This window comes from Euprymna scolopes, chromosome 12, assembly GCF_053919585.1.
Source record: "Euprymna scolopes isolate OS-2025 chromosome 12, ASM5391958v1, whole genome shotgun sequence".
Taxonomy (NCBI): Eukaryota; Metazoa; Mollusca; class Cephalopoda; order Sepiida; family Sepiolidae; genus Euprymna; species Euprymna scolopes.
Window position 1 is genome coordinate 37,180 of NC_136493.1, and position 13,553 is coordinate 50,732.

General features: G+C 34.3%; 1 protein-coding gene across 1 annotated transcript; it reads right to left on the reverse strand.

The window, feature by feature from the left end:
* Positions 1-5,985: 5,985 nt before the first annotated feature.
* On the reverse strand, positions 5,986-6,483 carry LOC145291583 (uncharacterized). The gene has a single exon (XM_080137659.1). It carries the CDS (start codon positions 6,481-6,483, stop codon positions 5,986-5,988), a length of 498 nt encoding a protein of 165 aa, XP_079993785.1.
* Between the last annotated feature and the right edge of the window lie 7,070 nt (positions 6,484-13,553).

Below are 13,553 nucleotides of genomic sequence, written 5' to 3' on the forward strand. Positions count from 1 at the left end.
TATATATAACAGATTTATATATAAATGAGGGTATAAAAACGTATAAATATTATATAGTCGTCTATGTAATGTTCGTTGCGGGTGTGTATGTATGTTTTTACCACATATAATATACAGAGATAGATACATTCATTAATAGTTCAACAAATGTGACAAATAGCATCTTTGCCTGTTTGCCTAGACAAAGAAAGGGGATGCCTTTTTTTTTGCCCGCAACCATCCCTCTATTGTTCCAGACGTGGGTTTGAAAATGTAAGTCACTTTCTACCATGACAACTCAGACAACCAAATTGGTTTTCAACATTTACATTTATTCCTGTTGCGACATTTTGTTCTGGGGTTAAACGTCATTCCCTTATGCAGGGTTTACACATTACAGTATATCCAGCCGAATACTTCCATGGCTTAACGACTTCTTCCTAGCCGAAAACATTTCTGTCTCGTTTTTTCGTTTCAACTGTTCGCCAGAAAAAAATCTGTGACTAACACTAACTTACATATTACGTGTATTTTCAAACAAATTCAATACGCCATTATTTTCGCGTTAACAAGACATAAATAAAATAGTTCACTTTTATCACGTATCTTGTTTATGTTAGATTACATTCTTTTTACTAATTTAATATGTTGGGAACTTTTTAACATAAATAAATTTATTTTAAATATCTATTTCGTTTTTGATAACAATCTTTCTATTTCTATTTTTACAAATTTAATAACGAGAATAAAAAGATAAAAATTACTACCAGAAAAGTAGCAGAAACTCGCCATGAAGCAAGCGAACAATAGAAGATGTGTTTTGAAAGAAACTACTCCCTTTATAGGCTTGTATATAATGATGTTTATCAGCTATTTTCACTTGTGAAGTAATCCATTTCGGATAAAGTTAATGTCGGTGGTCAAAAGAGAAAACGCTCTTTTCTAGGGCCGTCCTCATCTTAGTTTTTTTACTTGTATAAAATGGTGTTTATGGCTTTTTTCATTGCATTTCTTAATTTATTAACTCGTAAACTATATATATTTATATATAGTCATGTTTTTTTGTGGGGGGGTTATCTTACAGATAATATCGAGTTTTCAGGAGAGAATACGCACCGTTTCGGGACCTTCCTCTCTACGGCTTGTTCGCGTATTGGCCCTCATCACTGATGTCAGGCCCAATCTTCTGAACTGCATTAGAATAAACTGCTCAATACAATGGAAAAAAATGACGTTTGATAATTAAGCGGTCCCTGTCACGAGCAACGGCTTTGCGCATGTCGTTCAATGTCCAAAGACTACGGCTGACATATTTGTTAAGACGTGCTCATATCGAAAATAAACTACTACTACTACTACTACTACTACTACTACTACTACTACTACTACTACTACTACTACTACTACTACTAATAATAATAATAATAATAATAATAATAAACAGTAATAATGATAACAACAACAATAATAATAAAATTAAATATACACTTTTTCAAAGGATAGATTGTAAACTCTTCTGACTTAAGGTTACTAATACTACAATCTAAAAGGTTATGGAAACAAAAATGCAAATTATAAGACCAAGGGTCACTGTGTAAAGGTGCTACAATGCATAAAGCAAGAAAACTAACCGAACTTGAGCGCTCTCGAATTCTAGGATTCTATAAGCAAGGTTTGTCACAGCAAGCGATAGCAGCTAAGGTAAATCGCAGTAAAACTGTTATTTGCAACTTTCTAAAGAACATTGAGAATTATGGAAAAGCAAAATCCTTTGGTAGCCCCCCACAAATTTCTCCTGCATTGAGTAGGAGAATCAGATGGGTTGTTATGAATGACAGAGGACTTTCTTCTAGTCAAATTAAGGCGGTTACATATATCGATTGCAGCCCAATAACCATCAGACGACACTTACAACAAAAAGGCATGGTAAATAAAAAGCGTAAACAAATTCCTCGATTGCTTACACGTCACAAAGTGGACTGCTGAAGATTTGGTCGTGAATACCAAATCTGGGACGTTAAGAATTGGAAGAAAGTCTTGTTTTCTGATGAGAAAAAATTCAATTTAGGTGGTCCTGATGGCTTCCAGCGATATTGGCATGACAAAAACATGCGTTTTGAAATTTTTTTCACACGTCATAGTGGCGGAGGGCTCGTAATGGTATGGGGTGTATTTTCTTACAGAGGGACGATGGAGCTCCAGGTGTTGCAGGGTCGTCAGACAGAAGCGGGTTATGTTAGCATGCTACAAAAAGTAATTTTGATTATGGAGGATCATCGTTTGTGTGAAGATAATGCTGCAATCCACACTGCAAGACGGACCTTGAGCTTTCTACAAGAAAATGGAGTCCAGCTTTTGGAACATACTGCATGCTCGCCGAACTTGAACCCAATTGAAAATGTTTGGGGATGGATAGAGAGGTTTATCGAAATGGCAAACAATATTTAAAAAAAAATGAACTTCGTGAAGCCATCTTCAGAAACTGGAGCAGTATCCCCCGCACTTTAATGGAAACCCTTATTTCTAACATGTCCCAAAGAATTTTTAAAGTCATCAACAGCAGTGGAGGTAGAGCTCATTATTAAGTTTTATTGTTGAATGTTTTCATACAATTTTCATATACATTTTGTATAATTTAATAGAATTTTTTATCTCTGGTCTTATAATTTTGATCATGTGTAAAAAGCCTAATTTAATAAAAATGTAAATTTTAAAAATAAGTCTTTGGAGCGTAGCTTTTTGTTTTCACAACCTTTTAGATTGTAGTATTGGTAACCTTAAGCCGAAAGAGTTTAAAATCTATCCTTAAAAAGTTTTTTTTAAAGATTTATAAGTGGTCTTTAATTTTTGATCAGCAGTGTATGCATATATATATATATATATATATATATATATATATATATATATATATATATATATATATATATATCAGTATATTTAGTCAGCATTTTTCTTTTATGCACGTTTCATTAAATAACACAGATAACTCTTGCTTGTTTTTCTTGTAATCCTCCTTTTCTCTTTGTCGGGCCATTTTCCGAACGTTTTTTTTCCGAGTGAAAAAAGAAATTTCCCATAATCGCGAACGTTTTCGACCTCCATTGGGGGAGTAGTAAAATATTAAAAAAATGAAATTGAAAATGAAAGTAGCGAGATGAAATAAAAAGACGATTAAAAGATGATTAAAAGGCGATTAAAATCGCTTAAAATCATTAAAATACTCCAAAGCACTTGAGTGTGCCCTCCGTTTCGTTTTGAGTTTGGTTAATCGTTGGTTTTTTAATGTGGATTCACAATGCCTCAAAGATATATATATATATATATATATATATATATATATATATATATATATTTAAAAGAGTGTACCCATCAACAATTGTGGGTTTTTTTAAAGGTTTTCATCATATTTTTATTTTAAAATATTTTTATAACGCGTTTCGAGCTGAGGGTGTGCTCTCTTCAGATGTTTTCTTAATAAGTTTTTCTTTAAAATGGGAGTTTGAAAAGTTATTTTTACCTCCGCTGATACTAAATGTGTTTTTCAGAGTGATGTGTGGTCTCAGACATTCTGTCTCCAACCGTAAGTGTTCAAAGTGTCCGGTCAAAGTTAGATTCAAAGAGGCCGCTTTTGGTCCATTTGGTTAAGGTTTTTATGTTTTTTAGGTTTTTTTAAAAAGATTTTCTTTCCCCATGTATAGCACACACTCACACACAATCACACACGCACACATATACATACATGTACATGTTTTTCTCTCGTTGGAACTACACAACCATCACTTTAAATATATATATATATATATATATATATATACATAAATTAAACATATAGAAATAGATAAATCTAATCACAGAGATAACTACACTGTAGACATTTGCTCCCATATCATACGGTATCCCTTTTCGCATATATTGTAACGTAACCTGCACATGTCAACTATCTCTTTAGATCTTCTTGTTTCTCTATCTTGTATTGATGTTGCTTTCTACTTGGCTCTTATAAGGTATTGTAAAAACAATCAAGATTAGTATTTTCCTCGTTATGGTTTATTCGCGTATCAGCCACACTCGCTTATGTGAATCTTATTTATCTGAATTGCATTTGAATGAACTGCTCAATACAATAAAAATGTTTAATGATTTAGCGTTTCTTGTAACGAGTAATAGCTTTGCGCGCGTGACGTTTAAATTTCGAGGGCTGTATTTAACATATTTTTTAGGTTAAGACGCGCTCATATCGAAAACAATAGAAAAAAAGAGAAAAAAGAAAAAAGAAGGCAAGAAGAATACAAATAATAAATAAATAAAAATAAATCAAGTATAAATAAACAAAAAAAATCATTAAATGAATAAATAAATCTAATCACAGAGATAGTTGCCCCGTGAACACTTGCTTCCATGCGGTATTCCTTTTAATCCAAAGCCACATTGCACATTGTTCACTTACCACTATGAGACGTTCTTTTTCACCGTTTAATTCAAAGCTGTCTTAAAAGTTGATTTAAAGAGCCTGCAATGAAAACCTCTTGCTCCAGTCTCAACAGCTTGAAGAATTGTAACGTAACCTTCACGGGCCAGCTCTTTTGTTAAGGTCTTCATATTTCTCTATCTTATATTGATGTTGTTTTTCTACCCGGTTCTCATAAGGTACTGTAAATTCAGTCAAGATGAGTCTTTCTTTGTTCTTGATGAGAGAACAACGTCTGGCCGTTGACCCTTTCCTTTTATAATTTTTGGATAATTACTTTGCCAACCAAAGAGATCTGTGGCGACTAGCCAATCATCATCGATTCCAAGAATATTTTTGCCATGTACTACTTATACGTTTTGATCCGATCCACATTTTCCTCCCTCTGCAAAAAATTTGTGGCTTATGTTAGCTGCTTCGTGTTTCAGTCGGTTACTTATTGTTGTGGTCTGTTTCCCCAGTATCCTGTTGTCCTGCCACGTATATCGGCCATTAGCAAAAGCCACTCTGTAGGAACTAAGAATATGTTCCATAGTCTGGGAGATTTCTTTGCATAAAGGACAGGTTAAATCACCCCATCCTTCTAAATTTTGGAAGGTTAGTAATTGACGGAAGTACGTCGTAAATTGAGTGTATCATGAAACTCAACCGTAGCGGCGACATATCTCAAATATCATTCTATATAATGCATTTTTGCATAACTTCTTCCCAGTTTGTCAATTGTCCCTGCTGTGACTGTTGAACGCCTTTTATGAGCCTTTTGCTTTCTTCCTTGTTCCTTATTTCTTGAATGACCATATTCCTTGCTCTTTGGTTGTAGCCGTAGACTATCTTTGGATACTGCTCATTCCCAGTCCAGATTTCTCTGTCTGAGTGAGCCCAATGACTTTACTGAAAGCTAGGTTTTCTTTCGCCTTATTTATAACTTCTCGGACTTTCCATTTCACCCTATTTTAAAGGAGGGTCGTACTGTCTTTACGACTGTGTCATTGGAATTGTCTAACATCATCTGCAACTTGACTTTTCCATCTTTGAACTCCTCTTCAATAGACTGAAGCGATAATTTTAGTTTAGATTGTTTGCTATATAGGGCTACTTTGGATAATCCTGGGGGCAAACCCAGCCATTTTATTGTATATCTGCTGATTTTTCCTTCTATTGCATCAACTGTTCTCATAGTTACTTCAAATACGAGAAGAGGTCATAACATAATTGGGATGAACATGTGTTGAAGATACTATACCTTGAATTTACCTTGCACAGCACCTGATCGTCTCTAAACTATCATCAACGATTTTTATTGTCACTTTAACCTGCTTGAAATCTTTCAAGGTTTTATCGCACCATCTTCGTAAGCTTTTTATCGGTTCTTCTGAGACAGTACGGATTTTCTGCCCAGCCACTTCAAACCAGATATCTTGATGCACTTTTCCCTTTCTGAGAGAGAGGCTTCTGGACATCTTAGGCTTGAAAGTCATTCTGGACCAAACTACCATTTCATTCATAATGCTGAGTAACTTGCGGGTGTCAGCTTCTTTTTATGTGAGGATCGTGGTATTCTCCATGTAACCCTTTAATGGTGACATTTCTATTATATCTACTAATGTAGTAGGGCTTGCGTTCTTTTTTGCCGCCTTGAGAATTATTTGAATCACTAAAGCAAAAAGTATAGGTGATACTGTAAATCCCATTGCAATTCCCACTTCGATTCTCATCCAGTTTGTCGTGAAGTCATTTATTGTAAACCACATATGAAACCTATCAAAACACGTTGCAACCATCTTGCGTATTCCCTTTGGGATATAATGCATCTGAACAGATAGGTAGATTATTTGATTAGGCACTGATTCATATGCATTAGCCAAATCGAGCCATATGATGTCCAATCCAGTCTTGTAAGTTTTCGCTCTTTGGATAGCCTCCCATGTCATAGTCCCATGTTCTAGAAAACTTGCTATTCCAAAGATACCACCTTTTTGCACGGAAATATCGATATATTGATTTGATAATAGGTATTCTGTTATTCTTGAAGCCATTGCCACGAAAAAAATTTTTCCTTCTACATCAAGAAGTGAGATTGGCCGAAATTGATTTATATCTTCTGAGTTTTGCTCCTTGTGTATATACACACCGTCTGCTTCATTCGCATAAGTACTTTAGGGGATCTTTTGTAAAGGAAAAAGGGTATTCCATTCAGGCCTAGTTCAAATTTATTTCTATTTTTACGCTAATGCTATTCTAGTGAGTCCATGGCAGATACTGGCCGGTGACTTATTTCACACCGAAGGTCTAAACTATTTAAAGTTCCCGTTTGTGGAAGGATGAAACTGACAAAAAAAATTTCAGAGAAAATGCTAAGTAACTATGGTCCACACTTTACTCAGTCTATTTCAAGCAATTTACAAAAGAATGAGGCTTCAAAAATCACACGTCTTTACTCAAGTTTACACAGTTGAATGAAGTAGCAGAAAGTTCTGTCCAGGCAATGAAATCTGCATTCAAGAAAACAGCGACTTATACATAGCATAGTACAAATGGAAGTTATCTTGAAACATCCTAATAAAATGCAACAATCAAAGCAGCAAAAAGGAAAATATAATGACACGATTGTATCAGAAGCAAACAAAACAAAAAAAATGTACCACGATCAACATACAAAAGATTTGCCCAAACTTCACACAGGACAACCTGTGGGTGTTTTAAAAAAACGAGCAGGGACCAAGGTTGTGCATAGTACATACTCCTAAAATATTTCTCCGTCGATATCGACTACTTTTCAGTACACCTATCCGGGACCATATTAAATCCTGAGGTACACCCTACTGAAATTCCTCAGGAGCCCACTAAGTATAGAGACAAACGACACACAAAAACAACATTTAGCTCTTAAACAAACAACCTTCTATAGTACTAAACACAGACACATACAACAACAACAGATTAGATAAAACAACCAGATCTTGATGGATACGCAAATGTTTGAGATGGGGCATACACAAATTGAAATTTTTGTTTTGTTTGTTGTTTTTATAATTTTTCTTGTCTTTTCATTTAGTTATATGAAATAAAAGGAGTGTGATATTATGTCACCATTATCACCCCCCCCGATAACTCCTCCAAACGGGAGTTCCTAAAAAGAACCCCTTGCTTTTGAAACTATAGAAACATAAAAAAGAGAAGTAGCCCCCATGGTCGCTTTCACTGTACCATGCGTTTTTTTTCTCCCTTTATGAACATCAAATAATTTTTCAGAGTCGCACTTTTCGGACCGACGAGAACAGAGGTTAATCCCAGCAGAATTACAAATCTTCCTTGTGTTGAAACAATGAAAAAGATAAAGAGAGAGAGAGAGAGAGAGAGAGAGAGAGAGAGAGAGAGAGAGAGAGAGAAAAAGAGAGAGACACACACATGTATATGTGATTGAGAAACAAAGAATATAATTTTATTACATTTACAAAGTCTGCTTGTCAGCTAACTTGATTTAACTTTTTGACAGAACTAGTCAACCACGATTACTGTGACGCGACTGGAATTTTATAAACATCTGACTCAAAATTAAATTTGATTGACAACACGCTCTGAAGTAGCCATGTTTATAATAACGGAATTTATATTATGCTCAATGTAGGCATAAATTTTTAAATGTATGTGTTGCGTGTGTGTGTATATGTTCCGTCTGCCTGCTTCCCACCTGACTACAACTTGGATGTCTTCAAGTCCAACGTTAACAAATTCCTAATGAACCGCCCCCTTAAGTAAACACTTCATCAAATCTCCACACTAACGTAATGTACTTGCAATAACCCTTATCCCTGAGTGGCTTCCGGGCCTTGATAAGTGGTGACCACTGTGTAAAAAAAATAGTTACCCGTCTATTATTTAGCGTTTGGTCTTTGGTATAAAGTCTGCAGTTCCGACAGTTGTTTATGATGGATTACTTACATCACAAAAAGTAATGTACTTATGAATTAAATTGTCAGTGTGCCGCTGACTATGTGGGTCGAACCTCCTTAAATTTGTAGATTAGAATTAACCAACATATTCGAGCAAGAATAAGATTGGGCAAGCCTTGTTGGGCTCACCCTCTTCTTCCACCTTGGAATATGCCATTGGCCAACACCTCCATGAAAATCTAGTGTGTGCCAATGTGTATTAAAATGAAGTGTTTTAGAATTTTACACAGGATTGACTCTCAGAATCACTTGCGGATTTTGGAGTAGGTCTCGATTCTCTCACGTAAGCCCTCTCCCTGTCGACAGAAAGAATTCGTCAGGTCATTAAACTTATTTGGGGACATATTTTAACCCTCCTCTTTTCCCCACTTGTACATATATTTGACATAATTGCAAATATTTTATTTTCATCGCGCCTTTTTTTCTCCCTTGATAAAAATTTCACGTGCACTCTATTAAGTCTTTGCTCTTACGTTAGGCACCGCCAAAACTGGGGGGGGGGAGGCAAGTACTTTTTGACGGACCGTCTGTTTAAAAATCTACTAAAAATCAGGCAATTATCCAATCAATACGAAATTTTCAGCGATTATTAAGAGAAGAATGAACTTTATAACAGTATATTTATTTTTCATAAACGATATATATATATATATATATATATATATTTTTATTTAAGTTAAGCAGAACAAAAATTTTTTTTTAAATATTTAAACGAAAAAAGCCATTTATAAATCTTTGATAAATAAATTAACAATTTTTTTAGCGAGCCGAATAATGCATGACCATTATTAAACAGCGCATGCTTTGAAGAATCGATATAAAAAAAAGAATTCGATAAATATTGTGCCCTTTGTGCTAAAAATATCATCATTTTTTCGATCCAGTTTGGAAACGTTTGCCGCCTTTCGAATACGGTGGACCAAACGCGCTGAAATAATTTTTTTATTCAGCTTTAAATTGCCCCCTCCCCATTTTGGAGAGCCTGGCCCCCACACACATACACATTAAAAACCAAACTCATACAAATGGTCACCCATCAGGTACTGGCCAGCCTCAGCGTTAATAATACATTGAAATTTTATCACTGTAAAATAAGTTTTGTTTTTGCTTTTTGGTCTTCCGTAGTTTGCTTTTTATCACGTACAAATGTAAACAGAGTAATCAAATCGACTCGAAGTAACTGGTTGCCTATATGAATAAGTGGAATTATTTGAAATCCAGGTACTTATATTATACTATTTTTGCATATTCTCATAGAAAATCACCCTAAATCTTAGTTAGACAAGAAATAAACAAATTAATTCTTTCAAAAACCGTTTTTCTTAACTATTTTATACGCTTTTTGTGCAAAACAAAAAACGCCAATTGTTAACTTTTTGGGAAAATTTAACATTTCAAATTTAATTAAAAAAAGGAGAAAAAGGTTTTATCTTTCTGGAAAAAAAAGTTACTCAGAAATAATGGATTTTAATAAATGTAATTTCGTTTTAAAAAACAACTTGATTTTTTGGCCATTTTTGGCCATTTTTGGCGGTGCCTATCTTACGTAATACTTTATTTTTATTTATTTCTTTGCACAGTCCATCGTTCAACTGATGATGAGTTGGTTAGTGTAAAGGGCCCCTTCGGTTTTGCCGACTTTTTCTTTAAAGCAATTTACAGTGTTGTACCGTTCAACAACGATATGAATGTGAGTCAACAAATGTTCCACTCTCCCATACTTTTACTTTCATTGAAATCGGTGAAATGACCCATTTTTCAATCAACTCGATTTTTAAAAATGAAGAAGTATTATGGTTCAACTGTGCTCGAAACAGAAACATTAATTTTGAACGCGCCCCCATCATGTAAAAAAAAAAAATTACTGTTGATTTTATAATCAAGCCCTTTTAAAACTTCTTAAGTACACTTTTGATGTTAAGCTGTCTAAACGGATAAAGTTTCGTCAAAATCCGATTGTTCTTTATTTAATCGAATTTTTCTCGATAATCGATTTTCGATATTTATCGGAGGAATTTTGTTACGAAACCTATCTAAAAGCATTGGCAGACACATAAATTACATTTATGTAAACTTTTTAAAAAATCGAACTAATTGTTTCAGAGTTCATAGGGAACGATCTCATACACACAGAAACAAAGTGGCTCATATATATATATATATATATATATATATATATATATATATATACTCCAGTTAACGAAAAAACATTAAAACATTTACACGCAGGGTTTGAGCCTACATACCATGTCATGAAAAAAAAAAAAAAAAGTTTTCAAGTCTTATAAAATTCTTTGCAGTTAATGAAAAAAATAAATAAGACATTTACGCGCGGAATTTGAACCTACAGACTACGTCATGCAAAATAAAAATAAAAAAAAAATACGCTATCAACTTACCTACAGTAGAATTTTCACGGCCCGTTGTTATATCATTGTTGCTAAGCGACGGCATGAAAAAAATGGCTTTACCGATGTTTGATGAATTAAAATAAGGGTTTCGATTATCGAATATCGGCAATTATCGAGGGTACAAGGCAAAACTTAACTAAAATTACTCCCAGACTTATACACTAATATTCTGTAAATTTTAAAGAAAATCTGTTCAGCCGTTTCGGAGTCTATAAGGTTCGAACTCACACACACAAAGTTGCATATATATATATATATATATATATATATATATATGTATGTATGTGTGTATATATATATATATTAATGAATAAATGTGAAAGTTGTTTCATTCATCACCTGTATTACAATCAAAAGGGATCTATGTTATTTGAATTATTAATATAACATACTCCTATCAAATGCTATATGCTAAAGAATAAAATCCAAGCGCAGCCATTTGTATTTGTCATTTGGAAAACTATTTTTAAACAATGTATAATAAATTTATCTTTGGTATTATGCATTTCTAATTACATTATTCTATTTTACACACACACACACACACACACACACACATATATATATATTGTGTTGAGATAGAGTTACCGATTTGTAAAGAATGAAAAGCAAGTGTTTAAAACTCCGACCTTAATTAATTACAACCAAATACCGAGTTGCAAAATTTACAAGAGACGTTTATTTATAACAAAGTAAAATAACATCAAAACATATTTATTGTGTACACAAATAGGCATAGTTAATTTGAAAGGTTCGTAGTGTGTACCAGTGTTATTAAAATTCGTTCGCATTGTTGTATTTTAGAAATACTTGATTGTTCTTCATAAGTCATTATGTTTCATTGTTCTTGGTCGATATTAAAGTTTGCCTTACCTTATAAGCCTGTTTGTTGCTCTTCGTGTACAACTTCATAGAGCGTACGAATTTTTACGTGTGGCCAGTTTGGTGCCGAGGCGAGAGAGAGAAAGAGAGAGAAAAGAGAGAGAAAAGAGAGAGAGAGGGGGAGGTAGGTAGATAGAGAGAGAGAGAGAGGGAAAGAGAGAGAGAGAGAGAGAGGGGGGGGGGGAACAGAAGATTAGGGTTAAGTGTCACCAGAACTGAAGATCAGGTCATGTCATTCGTCGCGTGCAACTAACATTGCTTTGCGTGTGTATTTCCGCGCATAGCTTTCTTTATGTATATGTGTCCGAACTAGACACAAAGCAAATTCAGCGGTTGTAACTGTTCACTATATATGCATTCATTTTTTCGATGATACCAGTAATTAAAATGGTTTAGTAATAAAAAGGATAAATTACTAAAATATTTTGAAAAAGTTATACAGGGTATTGAATTAAATTGTGACAAATGGCACTGATTAAACACAAACCATGAGATGCTGAGTAGAGCGGTGAAGCGTTGAATGGACGAGAAAACCACCAGTTGCCAGTCCATTTCTCTAAAAAAAAGTGGAGACGACGGATGGGTAGCTAATCCACAATGTTATTCACTAAGAATCTGTAGCAGAAACAAATGGGACTTTTTTCTTTTAACGAATCAATGCCTCTCCCCTGTGCTATTTGGCCACATACTGACCAATCAGGGGTACGGCGCATTGATCCTTCCTATCCCCTAAGGAAATCGGCCAGCATCCAGTTTGAGGAATAAGAACTCGTCCTTACTGAGAGAGCCACAAAACAGAACGTACCTCCCTTTTCTTCTCTCTCTCCACCTCGGTGATTTCTAACGATATTGAAGATTCCACTGGGAATAACTACCGCGATAGCACCAGGTGGCCAGAGTCCAGCTTTTGACAAGGAACATATCACATTCTCCTTAATAAACCTTTTCTGTGTTACATTTTATGAAGTTGTTGCGTTCGTCATTTCAGAAGCTTGTATGGAAGTATTTATTTTATTAGGTTGTGCCCTAAAAGCATTCAAAACCCTAAAAAATCTGTAGATTTGTGGCCGCCCTCCTCATCCGACGGTAACGGTCTTGACTATTTCTTCTAAGGCGTGATCAAGGCCAAGACCAACATGCATGCCTACAACATGTTCAATTGTCTGAAAGGTACCAATGTGAAGGCGTTCACTGCTATAGACGAGATCATAATCGCTAAGATGTGTGACACATTTGGCACTCTCATTAGCGGCGATTATATTTAAAAAAAGATCATTCAGCATGCAACTTTTTCTAAATTAATTGCCCTGTCTATACATATACATTTGTTTTTATTGCCGTTTTATTTTCAAGTATCAGATTTGTCGTCAACACTTTGTATATACGAGATGTGATTAGTATTAAGTGGTTTCGGGAATTTTAATAGCTTTTATATACATACAAATGATTAGTTATAATGGTGTACTTAGGAGTGTTAATGCCTGCTGTATCCGTGTGAAGTTTATATCCAGCTTGGATAATAAGAATGGTCTAAAGGAGACAACTACCCTTTTAGTTGATTGTTTCCCTTGCTTTCAATTATTTCTAGGTACGTGTAAAATGAATGCGGATGCTCAAAATGTATACACATTTTGACCCCTCCCTTTACTTAAAATTTACTCAAAATCAAGAAATTAACCAATTTTAATAAAATTTTAAGTATTTATGAAATAATAATCACGATATATAATGAACACATTATTTTTAATTAAATCTTAGTGGAATGTATTATTTCGGTTAAACAAAAATACCTTTATTAAAGTTATGGTTTTCAGTAGTAAAAACTGCATTAATATATTTGTGCTTTTTTTATGAAAATAA